At 39.5% G+C, this 24,680-nt stretch overlaps 1 protein-coding gene across 4 annotated transcripts in view; it reads right to left on the bottom strand.

Annotated features, from left to right (window-relative positions):
• Positions 1-24,680, bottom strand: part of AAGAB (alpha and gamma adaptin binding protein) — a 61,184-nt gene that overhangs the window by 5,214 nt on the left and 31,290 nt on the right. For all 4 annotated transcript variants that reach the window (XM_033189651.1, XM_033189650.1, XM_033189654.1 and 1 more), the window contains exons 6-7: positions 3,177-3,259; positions 2,277-2,373 (exon numbers count right to left, since the gene is read on the bottom strand). In XM_033189651.1, coding sequence (XP_033045542.1) covers positions 2,277-2,373; positions 3,177-3,259 — 180 coding nt within the window. The remainder of the gene's footprint in view (positions 1-2,276; positions 2,374-3,176; positions 3,260-24,680) is intronic.

Raw genomic sequence — 24,680 nt, 5'->3', positions numbered from 1 at the left:
AGTGTAAAGTTACTATTTTCCCCTTTGTAATAAATAAATATCTTGAGAGAGATACTTTTAGACTATGCAGATAAACTTCTCCTCAAACTTTCACCACTAATTTTAACATCCATCAGTGGATCTTGCCTGCTACAACTATTACTGTGTTTTGTGCCTAATGATGGCTTTCTACTTTCTTCATTCATTCTATATTTATTACTTGGGATTCTTCCGTAAGGAGATACTGTTCTTTCTTTCTCATTTGTTTATTCAATTATTTATTTATATTAGTATGAACTCATGGATACTTAGCTTACTCTACGGCTTATAACCCAATACTATATTAAACTACTTTGCTGATCAAATTGTTCCAGATTAGGCCACTGGAAGCTCTTTCAGGTTCGTCCCTATGCCCTTTCAACATGTCCCCATTCTTTTTTGAGAATTTTCTTAATTTCTGGTACCATGAGATGCTCCAGGGTCATCCTGTATTTTTCTTGCCCAAGTCCAGGAATCAACCACTTCTCCAAGAAGCTCTAGTTCCTTTTATTGGAGAATGGTATTTAGAAAGCAAGATCTGGCTAGGCGCAGTGGCTCACACCTATAATCCAAGCACTTTGGGAGGCCGAAGATGGTGGATCACCTGAGGTCGGGAGTTTGAGACCAGCCTGACCAACATGGAGAAACCCCATCTCTACTAAAAACAAAACAAAACAAAACAAAACAAAACAAAACAAACAAAAAATTAGCCGGGCGTGGTGGCACATGCCTGTAATCCCAGCTACTCGGGAGGCTGAGGCAGGAGAATCGCTTGAATCCAGGAAGCAGAGGTTGCGGTGAGCTGAGATCGCGCCACTACACTCCAACCTGGGCAACGAGAGCGAAACTCTGTCTCAAACAAAAACAAAAACACAACAACACACACACAATAAAAGAAAGCAAAATCTGAGTGCTAAGTGTGTCCACCGCTACGGCAATATTGTTGCTTCTAGGCCTCTCAGTGGACAGAACTAGGAAATACATGTGTGTATACTAATACATACATACACACACATCTGTATTTATTTTCTAACTGTAAGTATATTTTTAAAACCATGAGTTCATACTGATACATTAGATTCCAATCCAGTACTAAAGGGTACATCTCGGCCTTCCCTTTTCTTTATTGGTAACCTTTTTCCTCTGGCAGTAAGAAACCTAGCTCTCACTATCTATATTTTCTTATTTTCTATATGTCAGTATATGTGTGGTATATAAAATATCTATATAAAAAATTTCAGAATTGCTAAGCCATACCCTGATAAGAAACAAATTTACTAAGTAGAGTTCAGTATTTGTGTTCAGTTCTTTTTGTTTTTAGTCTTATGGTATCTAGTCCAATTACTGTTTTCTACAGTTACTTAGGTTTAGTGCTTGAAGTCCCCACCCACTTCAGTGTGATTACTAGTTTGTTTTAACGACAGAGACTTAGGCAGGTTTAAAAGGCAATGGGAAGGATTCAATTGAGAGGATAAGGTTGAATAAACTGGAGAGAAAAAAAGATATACATGATTTTTTCTTCTTCATATGTTTCTATAACCAATCACTTGAGTTTTCTACATGAATTATCTTATAATAAGAAAAAAGTTTTAAAAATTTATTACTGCACATGAGCCCTCTGTAGCATAAAGATAAAGTAGGAGTATCAGTAGTTCCCCAGCAAAAGAAGATTTATAGTTATTGTCAAGTAAGCTCCTTGGTTTTCTGGCTTTTGGATGGCATATTGGATTCCAGTTTCAGCTCCAGGCCCTTCTTGCTAGATGTCCTTGGACAAGTTATTAAACTTCTCTGGGCTTTAGCTTCATCTCCATAAAATAACTTCTCTGCAAAACTTCATTACCAAATGAGAAAGGGGATATAAAAGAACTTTAAAAGGATGTAGAAGGGCTTATAAATACAAAGTTGTATTATTCTTGTCACCATCAAGTCTGACTACTGTTAAATATTATGAATAAACTATATGATACAGAGCTAGCTGTTTCGCCACCTGGTTCTGTCTGCCTTGGCTACGATGATCTGAATCAAGATCCTGTTAGGAGAATTAAAGAGAAAATGGTGCTTACGTATTTGTTATGTATTTATTCTTCTTCCTTTTTCTGATAGCCACTGGCAAGGCTCACATTCATTCATGTGTGGTACACTACCACTTTTTTTCCCTTCTCTGTGTTTAAAGTCAATTTCCCCCTCAATGGTTTCTGCCCAGATACCTATTCCAAGTTGCACAAAGCTCTCTCTTGGCAGCCAAAGGACGAACTTACCCACAATGCTATCAACCTGGGCATCTGTTGTGTTAGATGCACCACTTCGATGATCAGAGAGGGATTCAGTCCTATCTGCTGCTGGCAAATGGGGTTGCTGTTGAGGAAAATACACATACGCAACAATTTAATAGTAGACTATTCCAGAACTAAATCCAAAAAAGCTCACACTTTCAGTCCTTGGTTGGCTTGAGAAAAGAGTAATAGGAACTGGAGGCAAAGAAAGAAGAGCAAGATCATATTAAAAAAATAAAAGGCTAAAAATTCACCAACCCAGGAGTACTTTCCCCCAAGAAAGAACCAGAAAGTGTTGATTTTGCTTTAGACTATTAAAACATGTTTTTTGTTTGTCTCATTTAAGATCCATGTTATATTCAAAATGTGAAAATGTAACACAATCATAACACAAATAGCTCAGAGGCTGTTGAAAAAGATCCCTGGAAAGACAGTGTGGCACTGTATAATTTGCTCTTGGCTCCAGCTGCTGACCAAGGTAAACTTGGAACAAAGTTCTTAAGGACGCAGGGTTGAAACTGGACTACAAGCTCATTGAGGACAGGGACCTTGCCTCGGATTTGCCAAGGTCTTTTATACAGGAAGTACTAAAAAAGCACCATCAAATTTACTTTCTATTTAAAGATCTGAAGGCAAATTAATGCCTCAGGGAAATCCTAGCATATTTTAGAAAGCACCCTAGTAAAAATAAAACCAAAGCTGTAAACATCTTGAAAGGGCTTACTGCATTAGCAAGGGCTGTTTTAAGCTTTCCTTTCGTCTATTTTTAACATTCTCCATCACCTTTTAAATGGAAAGGAAAACAATGGTAAATGTGTAAAGATTCACAACGACAAGGAGAAATTAAAGCCAAAGAAGTAAAAAAGATCCAAGAAGAACCTTTACCTCTGGGTGACAGGGATCTGCTAACCCAATGCTATGGTTTGTTCCAGTCAATGAGTTGAGAAGGCTAAAGCCTTGGTTCCTATCTAAAAAGGAAAAACACAATCACTGAAATTAGTCATTTGCATTTTAAACTGTTCAAATGACTAGGATGATGAAACAAAGGCTATTCATTTGTTTTCAAAGTTCTAACTACTTATATGTATTTTTTTGAGACAGGGTCTCACTCTGTCGCCCAGGCTAGAGTGCAGTGGCACAATCACAGCTCAATGCAACCTTGAACTCCTAGGCTCAAGTGACCCGCCTTCCTCAGCCTCCTGAGTAGGTGGGAATACAGGTGCCTGCCACTGTACCTGGCTATTTTTTTTTTTTTAATTGTTTCTTGTTTTTTGTAGAGACAGGGTCTCATTATGTTGCCCAGGCTGGTCTTGAACTCCTGGCCTCAAGCCATCTCCTGAATCAGCTTTCCAAAGTGCCAAGATTACAGGCTTGAGCGACACCCCTGGCCCTGAATACACTTTTTTAAAGTACATTTTTAAAAAAAAGCACAGACTATTAGTCCAGGTGGAAAATAATAGCAGGGCCATTATAGACAAACAAAAGGCCAGTGGTTCTATTTGCAAAGATTAATAGCACTAATGCTTTAATAGCCACTAGGAACTAATATTCCATTGTTTTAAATAATCAAAATCATTTAAAAAATCAACAAAGGCATTCATATCAGGTGAAAAGGAATATGAATGCTTTTTGAAAAAAGCTCCAGGGCTGGGTGCGGTGGCTCACACCTGTAATCCCAGCACTTTGGGAGGCTGAGGCGGGCGGATCACAAGCTCAGGAGTTCAAGACCAGTCTGGCCAACATGGTGAAGCCTCGTCTCTACTAAAAATACAAAAAATTAGCCGGGCATGGTGGTGGGTGCCTGTAATCTCAGCTACTCGGGAGGCTGAGGCAGGAGAATCGCTTGAACCCAGCAGGCGGAGGCTGCAGTGACCTGAGATTGCACCACTGCACTCCAGGCTAGGCAACAGTGCGAGAGACTCTGTCTCGAAAAAAAAGAAAAAGAAAAAAGCTCTAATTTAGATATGAATGAAGCAACTGCAGTTAAGGATCCCAGTATGCTGTTTGTATTTACAATGGAGGACAAATCTGGAGCAAAACATCTAGCACTGTTCAGAGTACAAGGGCCAGCCTTGATCCAGCAGTGTTCCCCAGAATGACCTGGAACACTTTATTAAAACTATCCTAGTATTCAAGGACTCTACCCGAGATTCACTGAGTCAGCATCGTTAGGATAGAGATCATGGAATCTCAACTTTTAGCAAGTACTCCAGGAGGGTCTTATGAACACAGCAGTTCGAAAAACACTGCCTTAGAACATGAGAATAATAGAACATGAGACTATAATCCAAGAGTAACAGTACAGAAGTCAAAGACTTTCTCTCTCAAAAAGACAACTTTCTCCCACCTTGCCTTTCCTCTCCCTATCTCTTCCCTGACCTACTCTCATCTCTCTTTCTCTAAACCACCTATAAATTCCCTACACCCTTTCCCCTGCCAGAGAGTTGCTCATATAGAGATATCAAAAGAGAGAAACTTTGCAGTGTCCTTTCTTATTCCTTTCACTTGGGAAGATCTGCTTTTTAAACTGGGATGAAGCCTCAAATGTGGCCTGCTAGGCTGTAGCCTGCAGATTTCTGGAGCTTGACTCTCGCCACAGAGGCAGTCATACGCAGCTATCAACCCAGTACCTCTGCATTAAAAGCTACCTTGGTCTGGGCACAACTAAGAGGCTGCTGCTGCCCTACTGCTTTTCATTCTGTACAACCTCAACAGTGGCAGCATGGTCAGAGGTTCATGTGTACTCCTGGAGCCCCCCTTATCTCCTCATCCAAAGGCCTGGTGTCCAATCTAAAGACAGGGGGCTAAGGTTTCAGCAGGGTAGGACATGTAGGCTCAGTGGCCCAAGAGAAGCAGATCCATGCTGTGTCCTACGATGACAGTTTCAGAGCCTAAGGATGTTTATTTCAAACATCAGCATGGTTCTTTCTTTTGGCCAATGTGGTGTTGATTTTAAAGTAGCTGTACGTAGTTATGTAATACTCAGACATGGATTTTACCTGTCATGAAGATATACATGAGTGCTCTTATAATATACTTTAAGCTATTTGTACAAAAGGTAATATCTGAGTAATAAACTACTTCTGTAAGAGAGTCTTCACTTCTATTACTGGAAATAACTTGGACCTTGGGTAATTTTCCAATTCAGTTCATAAATCTCTCCATATTCTAATTCCACAGCTTATATTTTTCCTCTGTTAGGCAACCCCCAAACTTGGCAGGCCGGACTGCAACTCAAAGAATAATGCAATACAATGTCAGTTTATGCATGTTATGAAACCAAAGCAGTCTATTTGAAATGCCTCATTCCTTACAGTGGCTGCCTGTAAGGAGAACTGGGATGGACAGGAGTTAGGAGTAGGAGCTAGACTCATCACTGTATACTGTAAACCTTTCATTTTTGTTACATGTTCATGTATTATTTACCTATTCAAAGAGATTTTTTTGAAAAATTTTTTTTTTTTTTGGAGACGGAGTCTGGTTCTGTGGCCCAGGCTGAAGTGCAGTGGCGTGATCTCGGCTCACTGCAAGCTCCGCCTCCCAGGTTCACGCCATTCTCCTGACTCAGCCTCCCAAGTAGCTGGGACTACAGGCGCCTGCCATCACGCCTGGCTAATTTTTCTATTTTTAGTAGAGTCGGGGTTTCACTGTGTTAGCCAGGATGATCTCGATCTACTGACCTTGTGATCCACCTGCCTCGGCCCCCCCAAAGTGCTGGGATTACAGGCATGAGCTGCCGTGCCCGGCCGATTTTTTGAAATTTAATAATTTTATGCTGTGTATTTATCACAATTAAAAACTTTGAAAAAAATTAACACCCAATTAGAATGGATAAAATTATGAAAAAGTCAAAATAGCAGGAAGAAAACTGGACTGGTGGTCAGAAAACTTGTCTTTCATTCCTGGCTCTGTCTACCTGTGTGACCTTAGACAAATTAATCAGGTTCACAATTGACTAAGAGTTTACAATCAGGTTTCAGGCTAATTATACATAAGCTAGAAGGACTTTTACTGATATTATCAACAATGAAGAATTTAGTCAACTAACAAGAGAGTTCATTATGTTCCGCTGCTTATGTTTTAAGGAACTTAGAAACATACAAATTAACACAATGAGAAAAACAATTCATTTTTGTTTATCCAAAGTAGACTGCTTGCATATTAACATTGCTCAAAAAACTTAGATGATATTTTATATACCTGTGGCTTTTTAAAAAATTCTGTTCTGCCTGGTTCAATGTTTATTAAAATTCCATCCACATGCACTCACTGTACAACAATTCTTCTCATAGAAAAGAATTACATAAATCTTTTCTTGCTTGCTAGATTTTTCTCCCCAGGATTCAGGGCATGGAAATGTCATCCCTATTAAGAAGGATTTATTCCTTTAGCAGGTAGTTGTTGAAACTGGCTCTAGCATCTACGGTTTTATTGATGCCCCAAAACTCTAGACTAGGAAGGAATAAATAGATTCATCTCCTCAGCTGATTCTTATGGAACTTTGGGGATGCAGAAAGGGGAAGCTGTTAAGTGATGTAAAATAAATTATTCTGTAAGGCACAATAAGTATATTAAACTCTGGTCCTAAAAACATCTGATTCAGTTTTAGTAGTCTAGTAAGTTGGACACCAGTGGATGCATGGATAAAAATGAAAGTATCATGAAAAAATCTGGCGGTGCTGCTCATTAGCATAGATTCTTCCAGAAAGTGTCAGAAACAAAACTATAGCCTCTAGAATAAAGATTTTAAATGGGAAATTCTTAAGCCTGGAGATGATTTTTTTTAACAATAAGAAGTTAAAAAAACTTGAAATATATGAAATTATTTGGCCGCCTCTTTACAAATCTAAGGGCACACTTGATATTTTAGAAGCATAAAATGCATTTCTCATAGCAATTTTGACTTACATGAAACATTTAGAGAATTCAAAACCTAGGCAAAGGGGAAAATTTCAGTTTGGGGGAAGGGGAAAAGTCGCTTTTTAAAAAGTATTTTTTTCCTTTTAATTTTTCTGATCTTTTCCCTTCTCCATTATTTATCAAGGTAATATGACAAGCATATGAATTTGGAAATAAGGCATGGATGTGAATCCTACTTCTACTATTTACTGTGTGGTTTTACACAAGCTATACCTTCTCTGAACCTCAGTTTCTACATTTACACAGTGGGTATGACAATATTTACCTTGCAAAGTTTTCCTAAGGGTTAGTAATAGATAACATTTATCAAGTGCTAAATATGTGCAAGGTAATATTTTAGGTACTTATAACGTTTCTTTAATCCTCATAACAATCAAAGCATGCCTTCTACAAACAACAGAAATAAATATATGTCTTCTTTATTGTATTATCGTCTTTTACAGAAGATTTTTTTATCATTCTCTTTTACAGAACAAACTATAACTCAGAGAGATTAGGTAACTTATCCAAAGTCACACAGCTGGAATCAGAACTTGAAATCTAGGACTCTCTGATTCTAAAGTCTATACTCTTTCCATGAAGGCCAGAGGTCTTGATAACATGTAAAGAGTTGAGACATGGACAATGTTTTGATACACAACTACTGGCTTACTGGATATGATACAAACTTGGGTGAAGTGCAAAAAGATGATGTTTCATTCATATATAGTTCTCTTTTGTCAGTAATCCTTCATTAAGTCCCTGGTTTAGACTGTGATTTTCACTGAAGTAAGGTGAATAACTCAGGACTGAATAATTAATCATGTGCCACTGACTAACGGTTCACAGCCCAGCCCTATAACTCCTTGAGGCATTGGTCACATAAAACAAATGGTAGCCTCTTCACTGTCCCTCAAGCACATGTAGACCAGGGGTTTTGAATCTCAGTATTACTGACATTTCCAGCTGGAGAATTCTTTGGTGTGTGGGTAGGTGGGAAAGAGGGGTGTCCTGTGCATCCCCTGCCTCTACCCACTAGATGCCTATAAGACTGCTAAATGTCCCCTGAGGGGCAAAATCACTTCCAGTTGAGAACTACTGACACAGGTCTAATTAGAACAGGAAAATTCTGGCTAAAATCCTCAGGTTTTTAAGTCCTTACTTTTAAGTAAGGAATATAACAAAGATTTTCAATGAAAAAAGAGAAAAAAAAACAACATTAAAAAGACTCAATCATTCTCTCTTGTCAGCACGGAAAATATCCTCCCCCTACTCTGAGAAACTTCTCTAGATGACTTCAGCCACTAATTACTTCTCCCTCTGTGCCATTTGTCCTTGTTGTCCTTACTATTCAACTGGCCCTTCAGAGAACATGCTAGTATTAATACTCATCTTGAGTCAAAATGCCATCTCGAGTCAAAATGCCATCCTCAACTATACTATAAACTCCTTGCAGATGTGGACAATCGCTAATGGTTCTACACCGCACAGCCTCCAGCATAGTGCTGAGTATACAGGAGAGAGGTTGAAATATCCACTGAATGCCTAATAGAACTGTCAGGCAGGGGTTGCAAGCACTAGCTATGTAAGTTAGTTTTTATTCTAAATGTTTATATATGACTCAAATATTAAGAATTTCCATGACCACACCCCACAACATGCCTAACAGACGACCTCCTAGCTATTTTGTGTTCATATTTCAGTTTTTATTTCCTTAATGTAGCAATTATTTGGCATCGTCTTAAATTTTTTCCATATTTAAAGTTGTCTTTATATCCCCTTCCCTGCATAAAATGTTTTTCCTTTATTATAAACACGTTCTTTTCCATCCGAGTGATAAGCATGACCAAACTTACTAAGATATTTCAATTTGCATAGATAAGTTGTACCTATTTTTGAAAGATATTATTCTTCAATCAAACCACACTGTTTGAATAAAAAATTGTTTTAAGAAGGAAATGGAGGCCGGGCGCGGTGGCTCAAGCCTGTAATCCCAGCACTTTGGGAGGCCGAGACGGGCGGATCACGAGGTCAGGAGATCGAGACCCTCCTGGCTAATACAGTGAAACCCCGTCTCTACTAAAAATACAAAAACTAGCCGGGTGAGGTGGCGGGCGCCTGTAGTCCCAGCTACTCGGGAGGCTGAGGCAGGAGAATGGCGTAAACCCGGGAGGCGGAGCTTGCAGTGAGCTGAGATCCGGCCACTGCACTCCAGCCTGGGCGACAGAGCGAGACTCCGCCTCAAAAAAAAAAAAAAAAAAAAAAAGAAGGAAATGATTTCACTAGCATCAGAGAGATAAACTTACACTTTGATATCACAATCCACTTCTTGGCAAATTGAAGTAAAATGTTTTTTGAAATCATAAAATAATTAGAATCAATTTATTCTTTTTCACTAAACTACTGCTTGAAAAGGGCAAACTTTGAAATCCATTATTAAAAATAGTACTTATTAAAGAAACAGGCCTAGGCACCATACCTGGTTCTACCACCTGGCTTTAGATTCAGGAAAGTGAACCCGCTCTCCTATGATATCTGGGACACCTGCTCACATGTCAAGAACATATAATGAACATGACCAGAAAGTAATAATACTATTTTTTTCTCTTTTTCCGGATTATAAATAATATAGTCATTGTAGAAAATTTGGAAAAAAGAGAAAAGTACGAAGAAGAAAATTAGGCTGGGCGCAGTGGCTCATACCTGTAATCCCAGCACTTTGGGAGGCCGAGACGGGAGGATCATGAGGCCAAGAGCTCGAGACCAGCCTGGCCAACGTGGTAAAACCTTGTCCCTACTAAAAATACAAAAATTAGCTGGGCATGGTGGCGTGTGCCTGTAGTCCCAGCTACTGGGGAGGCTGAGGCAGGAGAATTGCTTGAACCCAGGAGTCGGAGGTTGCAGTGAGCTGAGATCATGCCACTGCACTCCAGCCTGTGCAACAGAGCAAGACTCTGTCTTGGAAAAAAAAAAAAAAGAATAAAATTAAATCACCAAAGACACCAACTAATACTCTGGTATTATGTCTTCCTAGTTGTTTTTTTTTTTTTTCCTATGCACACATACACACAAATCTTAATAAACTGAACTAAACATCAGAGTGAGTACTATTCTCTCCAGAGTTGTAAAGGAAAGCTTTATTCTAATTCCAATAATAGTTCCATTGCAAAGTCCTATCTCCAGAACTTGAAGCACACTCTTGAAAATCCTAAAAGGAATGTTCAGAATCAAGTCAAAAATCATTCAGAACCAGTACAAGACTTTACCATGAAAAAGAAATAAATAAAGATGACTTAAGTGGTTCATACCCAGGTCTAAAAATAATTCCAACGAAAGTACTAAAAATGTTTTTGCAAGATGGCAGTAGAAGAGCAGTGCCTCCAGGGTAACTAATTTGAAGAGATTTCCCATGATTCATTTGCTTATAGTTAATTTTAAGGGTACACTTTTAAAACAAAGTCTCACCATTTTACTCATACACTTATTCTTTCTTATTTTTTATTTTCTCTTCCCCTTTTTCTCTTACAAGACAATCTCCTCCATCAAATTATGCCTTCTATACACACAACCCCCACATACACAGATAGAAATCAACACATACTTATTTAATTTTTTACCACAACATTCACATTTAGACAACAGTCAGAGAGTATCCATTTTTTTGGCTCCACAATATTAGGTGCTGGGTTAAAAAGAGAAGCAACTAAGTCTGAATCAAGGAACTCAATTTCATAGAAAGTAAAATTAATATAATTCTACATTATCCTAGAGTTCTACCATCCTAGAGGTTAGGAAACGGGTCCAAAGACATGAAGCCATTTTCCAAGAGCAGTGTCTTTCACGGGTAAAGACAGACCTGACTAGAACTGTCTTCATTAACCATTCTCCTCTAACTGATTTTATATTTTTTTTTTTTTTTTTTTTTTGAGACGGAGTCTCGCTCTAGCCCGGGCTGGAGTGCAGTGGCCAGATCTCAGCTCACTGCAAGCTCCGCCTCCCGGGTTTACGCCATTCTCCTGGCTCAGCCTCCCGAGTAGCTGGGACTACAGGCACCCGCCACCTCGCCTGGCTAGTTTTTTGTATTTTTTTTAGTAGAGACGGGGTTTCACTGTGTTAGCCAGGATGGTCTCGATCTCCTGACCTCGTGATCCGCCCGTCTCGGCCTCCCAAAGTGCTGGGATTACAGGCTTGAGCCACCGCGCCCGGCCCAAATTTGTATTTAATCATCATTTACTTTAGAAAAACAATTTCATTTAAGGCATTAGCCATCTGCTTTCTCAGGAGAACAGCCCAGGTATCACAGATAGACCTTGTGTTTAGGTACACATTTCTATTTTTTTGAGATGGTGTCTCACTCTGTCACCAGGTTGGAGTGCAGTGGCACAATCTCGGCTCACTGCAACCTCCACCTCCCGGGTTCAAGTGATCCTCCTGCCTCAGCCTCCTAAGTAGCTGGGACTACAGGTGTATACCACCACACCCAGCTGATTTTTGTATTTTTAGTAGAGATGGGGTTTCACCATGTTGGCCAGGCTGGTCTCAAACTCCTGACCTCGTGATCCACCTGCCTTGCCTCCCAAAGTGCTGGGATTACAGACGTGAGCCACCACGCCCAGCAGGTACACATTTCTTAACCACTGCTCTGTACAGCAGCTGCAAATGAGTCCTTGAATTGGAATCTGGGATTTCTGCCATGGACTCTTGTTACAGGTAAATTCAGGGGGATACACGTTAATAAATGATCAATTCTTTCCATTTATAATGGGAAAACAGAAAACTACGACAGAAAGAATTGTTGTTTCTACTATTAAAATTCCACTAATCCTCCTCCACCTGCATTACTGGGGATTAAACTATAATAGATAGATTGAAAGTAAACTTTCAGGGCTTTTGAAATCCAGTCTCTACAATTACTGCTTACCAATGGGGGATCAAAGTCACAACTCTGTAACATTTGTTTAATCTAATCCCTCTTTCACTGATTAGAAACAGTAAAAGATCACAGCATTTCTCTTCCTTGCTCTCTCCTCCATGGTGGTAATTGTTAAAAGACCCACTGAATACTCAAGAGTTACCAGCGCGGACTAAACTCCACACAGCACTTGTTAGTGCTCAGGTGATAAAGCTGGGGCAGGGTCTTAGTGGTAACATTAAACTGACACTTTAAACAAGGTCACTGTACATAATACTACCCTCTCATGTGAAACAGTGACAACCTAGTCTAAAACAAACAAACAAACAAACAAACAAAAAACAACTCATCAGGCATCTACTTACCATCTTCTTTTCCTTGCCCTTAAAACCAACTCTTACTTACCAGGTGCCTCTCAATTTAAGACACAGTACTGAGTATGATGCCTAGATCATCTAGGTTTGCAATTAGGTTATTTGATGTACCAGACAAATTGAAAGAGAAGACATCTCACTGGAGACCATAGAGGGGGTATGGCAGAAGCAATCAACTTTTAAAAACTTGTCACATTTGGGAAAAAGCACTGACCCACAGTTTCTTCTTTCATGATGACAATAAAGGGACATTATCAAATTATAAATGACAGGTCCAAATGGTTGATTTCCACAGCCACAAACCAGACCCTGATATGACTGTGGGTAACTCGACTAAGCAGCTGAGATTTTATCTACATCCCTTTCCTTCAGCTACAGCCAAACTTTGAGGTTAAGGAATTTTAAGAAAAGACGGTATAGACAATGAAAATTTCTATGACTGTAGATATCTAAAAAGTGCCACTCACATGTAAAGGCAGTCCTAACCACTTCATTTCCTAGCCCATGAGAAGTCGTACCTTTAACGCATAGCGGAAATTCTGACTTCCCTAAAAGTTTGACCGTCACAATGAATCCAATGGTATCTGGGAATTTCCTCTAGGGTAGAGCTTAGCACATGCAACCAGATCCTTCAGCTCAGTGTTTCTCAACTGTTTTCAGTATGGCTGGCCTCACCAGGAGCCTTTTAAGACATTTTCCCCCTAATTTTGACACACCTTCCCACTGAAATATTAATACCACAGATATACTGTATATGTGTTTATGTGTTGCACATTTATTTGTGCCTTATAGATAAAAGAGTAAAGATTTTTTGCTCCTCAAGAATTAATGTTCACCCCTTTGGAGCAATAATGCCCCTGTTTCTTATGCATGCTTTGTACCATTCACAATAGCAAAGATGGGGAATCAACCCAGGTACCTATCAACGGTGGATTAGACAAAGAAAATGTGGTACATGTACAACATGGAATACTACATAGCTATAAAAAAGAACAAAATCATATCCTTTACAGCAGCATGGGTGCAGCTGGAGGCCATTATCCTAAGTGAATTAAGGCAGGAACAGAAAACCAAACACTCTATGTTCTCACAAGTGGGAGCTAAATACTAAGTGCACATGGACAAAAAGATGGGAAGAGTCAACACTGAGACTTCAAAGTGGGAGGGAGTGAGGCAAGGACTGAAACACTACCTATTGGGCAATGGAATAATTAGAATTCCTGTACATGTACCCCCGATTCTAAAATAAAAAGTAAAAAAATTTTAAAATGCATGCTTTGGCTTAATGAAACAAGACACTGGTGGAGCCAAGAATATAAAACCAAGTTCTGAGTTAATATAGAAGCTATGTCTATCCACATGAATAAATGCTCATCACCACTGGCCATCAGAGAGATGCAAATCAAAACCACAATGAGATACTATCTCACACCAGTTAGAATGGCGATCATTAAGAAGTCAGGAAACAACAGGTGCTGGAAAGGATGTGGAGAAATAGGAATACTTTTACACTGTTGGTGGGACTGTAAACTAGTTCAACCATTGTGGAAGACAGTGTGGCAATTCCTCAAGGATCTAGAACTAGAAATACCATTTGACCCAGCAATCCCATTACTGGGTATATACCCAAAGGATTATAAATCATGCTGCTATAAAGACACATGCACATGTATGTTTATTGTGGCACTATTCACAATAGCAAAGACTTGGAACCAACTAAATGCCCATCAATGATAGAATAGATTAAGAAAATGTGGCACATATACACTATGGAATACTATGCAGCCATAAAAAAGGATGTGTTCATGTCCTTTATAGGGACATGGATGAAGCTGGAAACCATCATTCTCAGCAAACTATCGCAAGGACAGAAAACCAAACACCGCATGTTCTCACTCATAGGTGGGAATTGAACAATAAGAACACTTGGACACAGGAAGGAGAACATCACACACTGAGGCCTGTTGTGTGGTGGGAGGAGGGGGGAGGGATAGCATTAGAAGATATACCTAATGTAAATGACGAGTTAATGGGTGCAGCACACCAACATGGCACATGTATACATATGTAACAAAACTGCATGTTGTGCACATGTACCCCAGAACTTCAAATATAATGAAAGAGAGAGAGAGAGAGAGAGGAGAGAGAGAGAGAGAGAGGAAGGAAGGAAGGAAGGAAGGAAGGAAGGAAGGAAGGAAGGGAGGGAGGGAAGTTATGTCTATCAGGAAAATTTACAAATCTCTTTCTAGAATAATAATTTGCCTATAACTATAGTACTGTAATTTAACCTGTTTGCCCTTAAATCTGATATTAATTAACAAAAAGACATTAACAGCACCTACTATGTACAAATAAGAATTATAATTCAAACCAAAGAGAATAATAACCTGTTGTGACTCCAAGTAAAATAATTAAAAATAAATATAAACTATCTTTCATTTATAAGGAATGCATGAGTATTAAATTAACTATCCTTAGCTGTACTTTGGATTAAGTGCAAAGACCGTGGGATAAAGCATCTCCATCATTCCAGATGGCCTAAATTATTTAAAAGGATCTATTTAAAAGAAATAAGCCAAAAAGCCCAAAATCTCAGCTATCATCATCATTTCCACACAGTCTCATTAAAATCTTACTCATGTCAGAGAGCACCTAGGCTAAGGGGAGTTTTGTAGCCAATGAACTCATCTGGCTTGGCCAGTGATTTCCCACGCAACTTAAGGTAAATTATTTAACTACTCTGTGCTAGTTTCTCCAACTGCCCAGTAATATAAACCAACACACTGTCATGGAAAAACATGTAACACTCTTAATCAGGACACCTGTCATGTGGTCTCACGTTGGCTACAAACTCACTGTGTAAATATGAGCATGTTACCCCTCCTCTTTGGGTCCTGTTTTTCCCCACCTGTAAAAGGAAGAAGCCATAGCAGATGCATGCATGGAGATTGTATGTTCTAAATGTTTTCATCAGGCTAATTCACAAGCACTATCATGCCAAACAAAACAATGCTCCTTATTAAGTTTCCTAAAACACAAGAACATGTAATCTGGGTGAACCTAACTAGTAGAGGACCTAGTAAAAATACTGCATAGATAAATACTGGGAAGAAAAACATGATTGCTTTTCAAAATAACAGACTCAAAAGTTTAGGCCAAGTACTTTTCAATTTGAATTAGGTACAATCGTCATTAATGAGAATTCACTGTAGGCTTATTGAATCATATCTACTTTTTGCCTAGATCATCTCTTAATATGAAGTACTCCATAGATTACTGCCTGCTATGTACAGTAAGGCCTTCATTTTAAGATTTAGGGAATGTCTCTGAGTTATAGCAATCTGGAATTTGGGAAATCGGGTCCATATCTGCCTTATACATACCCTGTAATACAGATTCCAATTAAATCTCTTCTCAGCTCTGGTTTGTCCACACTTACTTATTATATTAGATAATTTCCATTGTTCCCATCCCCTTGGTCATTTCAGTCTCCCTGAGCTAAATCTTTTCCAATTCTATTGGAACTTTCTTCACCTCCTAGGGAGACTAGGAAAAAGAGTCATCAAAATGAAAGCTAGTAACAAGGTAGAAGCAAGGGGAAATACACCGACAGATAAAATTTTCACCACTCCTCTCAGTATTATGACACAAAGTAAAATATATATCCTTTCCTTGTTTAAGTGCTTAAGCTACCAGCATAAAAATATATTCTATCTGCTAAGAATGAACAAAACAGTTCTTGGAGTTCTCTATGCAATTAATTGCTTCTAGACTGCTTCACAAGGTGCTGTTATTTAAAGCGTTCAGCCAAAAAGGGTGTATGATCCTGAAGGATGCTATAGAAGCCATTCCTGTACTGGATGAACAGACTAGCTCAAAAGTTCCTAACAGTTTCTACCCAATGCAGTTGAGGGCACATCTATCAACCACTTAATAATAGCGCTTAATAGTTAAGTGATTCTCAATGGGAGCCAGGCAATCAACATCTTCAGAGGGCTTGTAAAGCATGTGATATGTATTTCCATACCCCTACTGGGTCTCAGTTGAGAATCACTGGATTAAACGATTGCTAAAATCTCTGAATATAGGAGCCTACTGATATTCTCACACAAACTATTTGAAGGCAAATGTCTTAATTTTTAGCAAGTTCAATATATAGACAAACATTCAACCAATCTGTGTCTCAGTTTATTGAATTCCTCCATTTCATGGATGTTGTCCTCTACACTACTGCAGCCACGTACTCCCCCGCAAGGTCATACCCAGACCTTATTATTACCAATAACTACAACCCCTCCATAATTTCAACTTCATGCATCACCTGTTTTTCCAAGTCCCTCTCTCTCCCTATAGTACCTTAACCCAATTATCCTTCAACTGCACCAGGACTCAAAACTACCATCTTTTTACTGACCCACTCCAATTGATTTCCACTCTCCCCTTTTTAGCGTAAATTCCATGATCATTATAATTAATCTCTTATATATACTACTGAATCCCTTGCCTCTCTCTTGCTGTGATAACATTTGCTTAGCAAAAGCAGAACTGATTACTACATGCACATGCGCGCGCGCACACACACACACACACCCATGCTGCCTGACTTGACTTTAGTTTTATGACACCAAATTTCAAGTTGGGTCCCTTAATGCTGCCTGGCAAATCATATGTCACATCCCTATAGGTTCATTTACTCTCTCTCTCCCAAATGACTACTTCACATTTTCTCCTCTCTCCTCAAATCCTAATGCTACTTCCTCCCTTCTGCCCTCTCAAGTGATATCCTGGCCTCCTACTTCACTGAGAAAACTGAAGCAATCAGAAGAAACTTCCACAGATTCTCATGCCACATCTCCCCACTGAGCCCCATTTGCATCCACACACCCCCTTTCCCATGCCTTTCTAGGTTTACTTTCCTCCTCCTGTGCAAAGCCAGTCCCTCCACTTGTACACTGGAGCCCATCCCTTCTACCTACTCAAGGATATCACTCCGGCAAGTCTCCCTTCTCTTTCCTACTTCATCCATTTGTCACCCTCTATTGGATCTTTTCCATCAGCTTATGAATGTGCTGCTCTTGTTCTCATCTCAAACAATAAAAATCTCAACCCCATTTTTCTCTCCAGCTCTCACCTATTTCTTTGCTCCCCTTTCCCGCAAAATTTTCAAGAGTTTTTATAGTCACTATCTTCAATTTTTCTCTTTCAACCTATTTCACCGAAACTGCTCTTCAAGGTCACTAATGCTAAATCCAACGGTCAGCTCTCTATTCTCATCCTACTTGACCTATTAGCAGCATTTGGCATAGGCGACCCCTCCTTCCACCTTGAAACACTCTTCACTTTTGCTTCCAGAATAAGACTCCACTCTCCTGGTTTTCCTACCTCATTGACCTTTCTTCCTCAGTCTCCTTTACTGGTGCCTTCTCTTCTCCCTGTCTCTTGATGTTGCAGTGTCCCTGGGCTGAGTCCCTGGTCTTCTTTAAGTACTGCATTCACTCCCTTGGTGATCTTATCAAGGCTCAGGTTTTAAATGCCTTTCTCCCCAAATTCCACACATCTCGCAAACTGGCTACTTGATATCTCCACTTGGAGGTCTAGCAGCCACTTGGAGGTATCAGTAGCCACGTCAAACTCAACATGTCTAAAACTGAACTACTGATATGTGACCCTGTTTGCTTCACCTTATAGCTGCCTCATTTCAGTTGACGGCAACTAATCTTTTAAGCGTTCAGGCCCAAATCCTGTTGTCTTCCTTGACTGCTCTCTTTCTCTCGTATCTCATATCTAAAGCAGCAAGAAACCATGCTGGCTCTATCTCACAATATATCTGGAATTCAGCCTTTCCTTACCACTTTCATTGTCCCAGCCCCAATCTTAGCCATCATTCTATCTCATTTGGAACATTACAATAGGCCCCTAAGAGATCTTGGTTGCTCTTCACCCTCATCATCTACTCTCCACAGAGCAGCCAGAGTGATCTTTTTAGACCTTGTCAGATCATGTCACTTTCCCACTCAATACCCTGCAACAGTCCCCTAGTTTACTCTTAGTAAATGTCAAAGTTATTACGATGGCCTTCAAAGCCCCAAATAATCTAGCCCTTTGTTACTTCTCTGACCTCTCCTGCTCAGCCAGCAAGCATCCTAATATATCCTTCAAACGCACCAGGCGTGCTCTCACCTTAGGACCTTTGCTATAGCTGTCCCCTGTCCCTGGTATGTTTTTCTCCCAGATATTCACATGGTGAAACACCTCATCTCCTTGCTCAAATCTCAAGAAGACCCACCTTGAACCACCTTATTTAACACTGCAATCTACACAGCAATCTCCATGTCCCTAACTCTGCTTTATTATTTTCCCATATCACTTATCATCTCCTAATATACTATATAACATACTAATTGCTTGTATTGTTTATTGACTATAGCCTCCCACCAGAATGAAAGCTCCTAAGGACAGACATTTTTGTTTAATCTGTTCACTGATACATCCCAAACAGACCAATACTTTGCACAGAGCAAGTACTCAAGAAATATTTTTTGTATGAATGAATCAACATTTGAAACTGGAGCCTAAATATGGACTAGAGAGGCCAGCAGAAGAAAACTCAAATGACCCAGATACCCTCAGCACCTAAATTATGCTCCCAGACAATTAGCTACTTATAAAAGCTGTATTATTTCCTTCAGATCTCAAGAAGGACTGTCACAGCACTGCTGACCTCTGCATGATACTAAACCACACTAGAAACAAGTACAGAGGAAGTACGAGAAGGAATGTCTACTATTTTCACCTTCCCTATAGGTGACTCCATATTAAACAGAGTCCTGTCTTCTTTCTCTGACTTGAAAAGTCACTTTTCTTTTTCTTTTTTTTTTTTTTTTTGAGCAGAGTCTCACTCTGTTGCCCAGGCTGGAGTGCAGTGGTGCAATCTCAGCTCACTGCAGCCTCTGCCTTCCGAGTTGAAGTGATTATTATGCTTCAGCCTCCCAAGTAGCTGTGATTACAGGCGTGTACCACCACGCCTAGCTAACTTTTTTATTTTTTGTAGAGATGAGGTTTCACCATGTTGGCTAGACTGGTCTCGAACCCCTGGCCTCAACTGATCTGCCTACCTCGGCCTCCCAAAGTGCTGGGATTACAGGCGTGAGCCACCGCGCCTGGCCGAAAGTCACTTTTCAATACTACATAATTTAGGAATTGGAGAAAGCAGGTCAGGCAAGGGGCTAATGTGGCTTTCAAAATGCTGAATTTATTCCCATGGATTAAGCACAGACTCTTACAAGTTAGAACTAGAAGACTATCATTTATGTCAGTGGTTCTCAACCATGGCTGTATATTTGAATCCTCGAGGCACTTAAAAAACACTGTAGCTGCTCCTCCCTTGGGTGAGGCTCAGGTAGCATAGGTTTTAAAAGCTTCCTAAGTCACTAAAGTTCCCAGGTGATTCCAATGTGCAAACAAGTTTGAGAACTGATGAGCTATATGACCTTGGGGAAATTACTTGGCTTCACTGAGCCTAACTCATGTGGCTTTTGTGAGGATTAAATGAGATTGTGCACATATACCATCAGGTGCTATTAGTATCACTGCCACTTCTCCCTTTTCCATCATCACCACCACCACCTTTTCTATTATTACCACTATTATCATCATTGGTGGTATCATTTCCTTCCTCCTTTTCTATTGAGATTTAATTTACATATCATAAAATCCAGCCTTTTAAAAATGATTCAGTGGTTTTTAGTATACTCACAAAGTTGTGCAACCACCACCACCATTTAATTCCAGAACATTTTCATCACCCCAGAAAGAAATGCCATACCCATGAGCAACCTCTCCTCCCAGCCCCTGGGAACCACTAATCTACTTTCTATCTTTACGCATTTAACTATTCTGGATATTTCATATGAATGAAATCCTACAGTATGTAGCCTTTCATGTCAGACTTTTTTCACTTAGCATAACATTTTTGAAGATCATCCATATTGTAGCATGCTTCATTTTTATGATTGAATAATAGTCCATTGTATGGATACACCACATTTTGTTTTCAGCAGTTTTTCTCACTTTTTGGCAATTATGAATAATACTGCTCTGAACACTTATACATACTATTTTGTGTGCCCATGTTTCCAGTTCTCTTGCGTATACAGCCAAGAGTGGAACTGTTGGGTCACATGGTAAATCTATGTTTAAGCTTTTTTTTTATTTTTAAGATGGAGTCTCGCTCTGTCGCCCAGGTTGGCGTGCAGTGGCGCGATCTCGGCTCACTGCAAGCTCCGCCTCCTGGGTTCATGCCATTCTCCTGCCTCAGCCTCCCAAGCAGCTGGGACTACAGACGCCCGCCACCTCGCCCGGCTAATTTTTTATATTTTTTAGTAGAGACGGGGTTTCACCGTGTTAGCCAGGATGGTCTCGATCTCCTGACTTTGCGATCCACCCGCCTCGGCCTCCCAGAGTGCTGGGATTACAGGCGTGAGCCACCGTGCCCGGCCAATGTTTAACTTTTTGAGCAACTACTAAACTCTCTAAAGTGGCTGCAGCACCATTTTATATTCCCACCATCAGTGTACAAGGATTCTAATTTCTCTACATCCTCGGCAACATTATCTTTCGGACCCTCGCCATCCTAGTGTGAAGTGGTATTTCATTGTTGTGATGTGCATTTTCCTGGTGACTAATGATGTTAATCATCTTTTCTTTCTTTTCTTTTTTTTCCTTTTTCAATACTGAATTGGGGTGTCTGTTGCCCAGGCTGGAGTACAGTGGCACAATCTTAGATCACCACAGCACTGAACTCTAGGCTCAAGTGATCCTTCCTGCCTCAGCCTCTCCAGCAGCTGGGACTACAGGTGCATGCCACCCCGGCTGGCTGATTTTTAAATGTTTTTTGAAGAGACAAAGTTCTCACTATGTTGCCCAGGTTGGTTTTGAATGCCTGACCTCAAAAAATCCTCCTGCCTCGACCTCCCAAAGTGCTGGGATTTCGGGCGTAAGCCACCATGCCCAGCCAACGTTAAGCATCTTTTCATGTTCTTACTGGCCATTTGTGTATCTTCTTGCCTATCCAAATTCTTAACCATTTTTATACTGGATTAGTTGTCTTTTTACTACTAAGTTGTAAGAGTTCTTTATATATTCCAGATACATTCTGCTGATCCTTATAAGATACATGTTTTACAAATATTGTCCCTCATTTTGAGGGTTGCCTTTTATCCTTCACTTTCCTGACAGTGTCCTTTGAAGTATGAACATTTTTAATTTTGATGAAGTCCAATTTATCTATTTTTCCTTTGGTTGCTTGTGTATTACTAACTTTTAAGAAGAGACTAAAGGAAAAAAGTTATGAAGATATTCTATAACCAAGTAAGTTGTTCAGACTTATAATAATCCCTCATTAAATCATGAATTCCCATATAGAAAACACATCCACTTTATCTGGGCGGAGGGCAGGAAGGAATGCAATTCATCTCTTATATTTTTAATTAACTAGATTTTCAGATAAAATATTCGACCTTTGAATGTCAAATGTCCAAGAAACTGCACAGAAATAAAACCTGAGTTAGATTTGTGTGTTTTCAGAGCCATTTGTTGCAACATCTAGATGTTCATAATCCTTACAAGAACTGGAATTGTTTTTTCAAATAGAGCATATTTAAATATTTTTAAAAGAGTTTCAAACAAATATTTTTCTGCAACTGTTCAAAATTAGTGGCATGACATAACCTAAATGTTCTATTACTGCTCAATAAATACTAACTAGACAATACATAATCCCAAATAATCAACTGGCATTATATAATTTTCCAATGTAATAATCCCAAAGAATCAATTGTGATTATAGTAATTTTTCTAACCAAAACAACAAAAGTTGGTCATTATTTATGTCTTTAAAAAGGTAATCAGTACCTCTATTATGTTTTTTACTTTGTCAACAAACTTTTCAATTAAAAAAACTTTTTGGTTTAAAAAGTTTTGTTGGTGGCAATAGTTATACAACAATGTGAATGCACTTACTGCCACTGAAATGTATATTTTAAATGGTAAATCTTATGTATATTTAACCACAATTTAAAAAAGAGAAAAGGGGAGAAAATAGAGAAAAAAAGAGTAGGAAAAACAGAGACTCCTAAAACAAATGAACCAGTCTGAGCACCTGTTGGCAGACAACACTTGGACATTCAAGAAAAGCAGGCTGAGGAAGGCACAGTTCACTGGGCACGCAGACAGATCGCCAGCAAAGCAGGCTCTACAAACAGCATAGGAGGTAGGTTACCCTGGAAGAGTAATATGACCCATCATACATTCAGAGAGCTTTGTCTCTAAAGAAAGATGCAGGGCTCTAAAAGGATGTCCTTCACACTTCCTAAGACCTGGGTTGCATCAAAATGTCATTCATTGTATCTTCATACCACTTACACCAGGATCCTCTTAAACATGAAATTAGGCTAATTAATGGCAGTATGTTGTTTTTTGGTTAACAGGAAACTAGTGTACCAGTACTCTAAAGAAAAAAAAAAGAAAGCGAGGAAACCTCAGGGCAAAGAACCATGAAAAATCCACAATGTACCTCCTTGCTTTGCAGTTCTTTTAAGAATATTGTTTAGTGTCTAAAACAAGTAAAATGGCATTTTTTTCAGGAAACACCTTTGACCATACTTCCAAAGTAATAAAGCCTGTTTAGTCCAGCTTCTCAATTTATAGCCATAAGTGTACATTACAAGGCAATAGTTCTTTAACATATGAACTTGGGACACAGATTTTTCAAAAAGTGAATAAAGCCAAAGAAGATTTTGTGAAAATAGTTCTCATAAATATAACAAGCACCACTGAATATAATTTTATTCTAAATTGATCCAGTTTATGTTCCAAATCTTATTTTTATAGCCTTCCTATGGTAAATGCTCAACAAGAATTTGCTGAATAAATGAATGAGAAGGACCAAGTCTTAATTTGAGTTTGTTCTGGTAACAGAGAGATAAACACATAAATGAAAAACTCCTTATTCTGGCTATGATTAAAAGGTTAGAAAGTAACAGATGTTGGTGAGGTTGCAGAGGAAAGGGTAGTACTTATGCACTGCTGGTGGGACTGTAAATTAGTTCAGGCACTGTGGAAAGTAGTTTGGAGACTTCTCAAAGAACTTAAAATAGAATTACCATTCAACCCAGCGATCCCATTACTGAGTATACACCCAAAGGAATGTAAATCATTCTACCAAAAAGACACATGAATGTGTATGTTCATCACAACACTATTCACAATAGCAAAGACATAGAATCAACGTAGATGCCCATCAACGGTGGACTGGATTAAAAAATGTGGTACACATACACCACGGAATACTACACAGGCATAAAAACGAAGAAAGTCATATCCTTTGCCGCAACATGGACACAGCTGGAGGCCATAATCCTAAGTGAAGTAAAAACAGCAACAACAACAAAAAACCAAATACTACATGTTCCCGCTTATTAGTGGGAGCTAAACATTGAATACACATGGAGATAAAAAGAGGCCCAACAGACACTGGGGCCTACTTGAGGGGAGATAGTAGGAGGAGGGTGAGGTTTGAAAAACTACCTATCAGGTACTATGCTCACTACCTGTGACCTGGGTGACAAAATCATTTGCACACCAAACCCCAGCAACACACAATTTACCCACGTAACAAATCTGCACATGTGCTCCTTGAACCTAAAATAAAGGTTGGAGAGGCAGGTGGGGTGGTTCACGCCTGTAATCCCAAAATTTTGGAGGCCGAGGCAGGCAGATCGCGTGGTCCAGGAGTTCGAGACCAGCCTGACCAACATGGTGAAACACCCCTGTCTCTACTAAAAATACAAAAATTAGCTGGGAGTGGTGGTGGGCACCTGTAATCCTGGCTACTCAGGAGGCTGAGGCAGGAGAATTGCTTGAACCCGGGAGGCAGAGGTTGCAGTGAGCCAATATTGCACCACTGTACTCCAGCCTGGGCAACAGAGCGAGACTCTGACTAAAAAAAAAAAAAAAATGTTGGCGAAGGAAAAAAAAAAAACCCAAAAAACTCCTTATTCTTTCTAGATCTATCTAGATTGCTACATCAATAAAATAGAATCTAGCACCCTTGCAATTCTATGTAACAGACATAATAAGATTCCTCCTAGAAAGAAAAAAGGAGGAAGGAGGATGGAGAGGGAAGAAAAGGAGAGGAAGGGATAC

Source organism: Trachypithecus francoisi, unplaced genomic scaffold (assembly GCF_009764315.1).
Source record: "Trachypithecus francoisi isolate TF-2019V2 unplaced genomic scaffold, Tfra_2.0 Lachesis_group3, whole genome shotgun sequence".
NCBI classification, from domain to species: domain Eukaryota; kingdom Metazoa; phylum Chordata; class Mammalia; order Primates; family Cercopithecidae; genus Trachypithecus; species Trachypithecus francoisi.
Note: the sequence above shows the minus strand (reverse complement) of the source record. Positions and strands in the feature narration are given on the sequence as shown.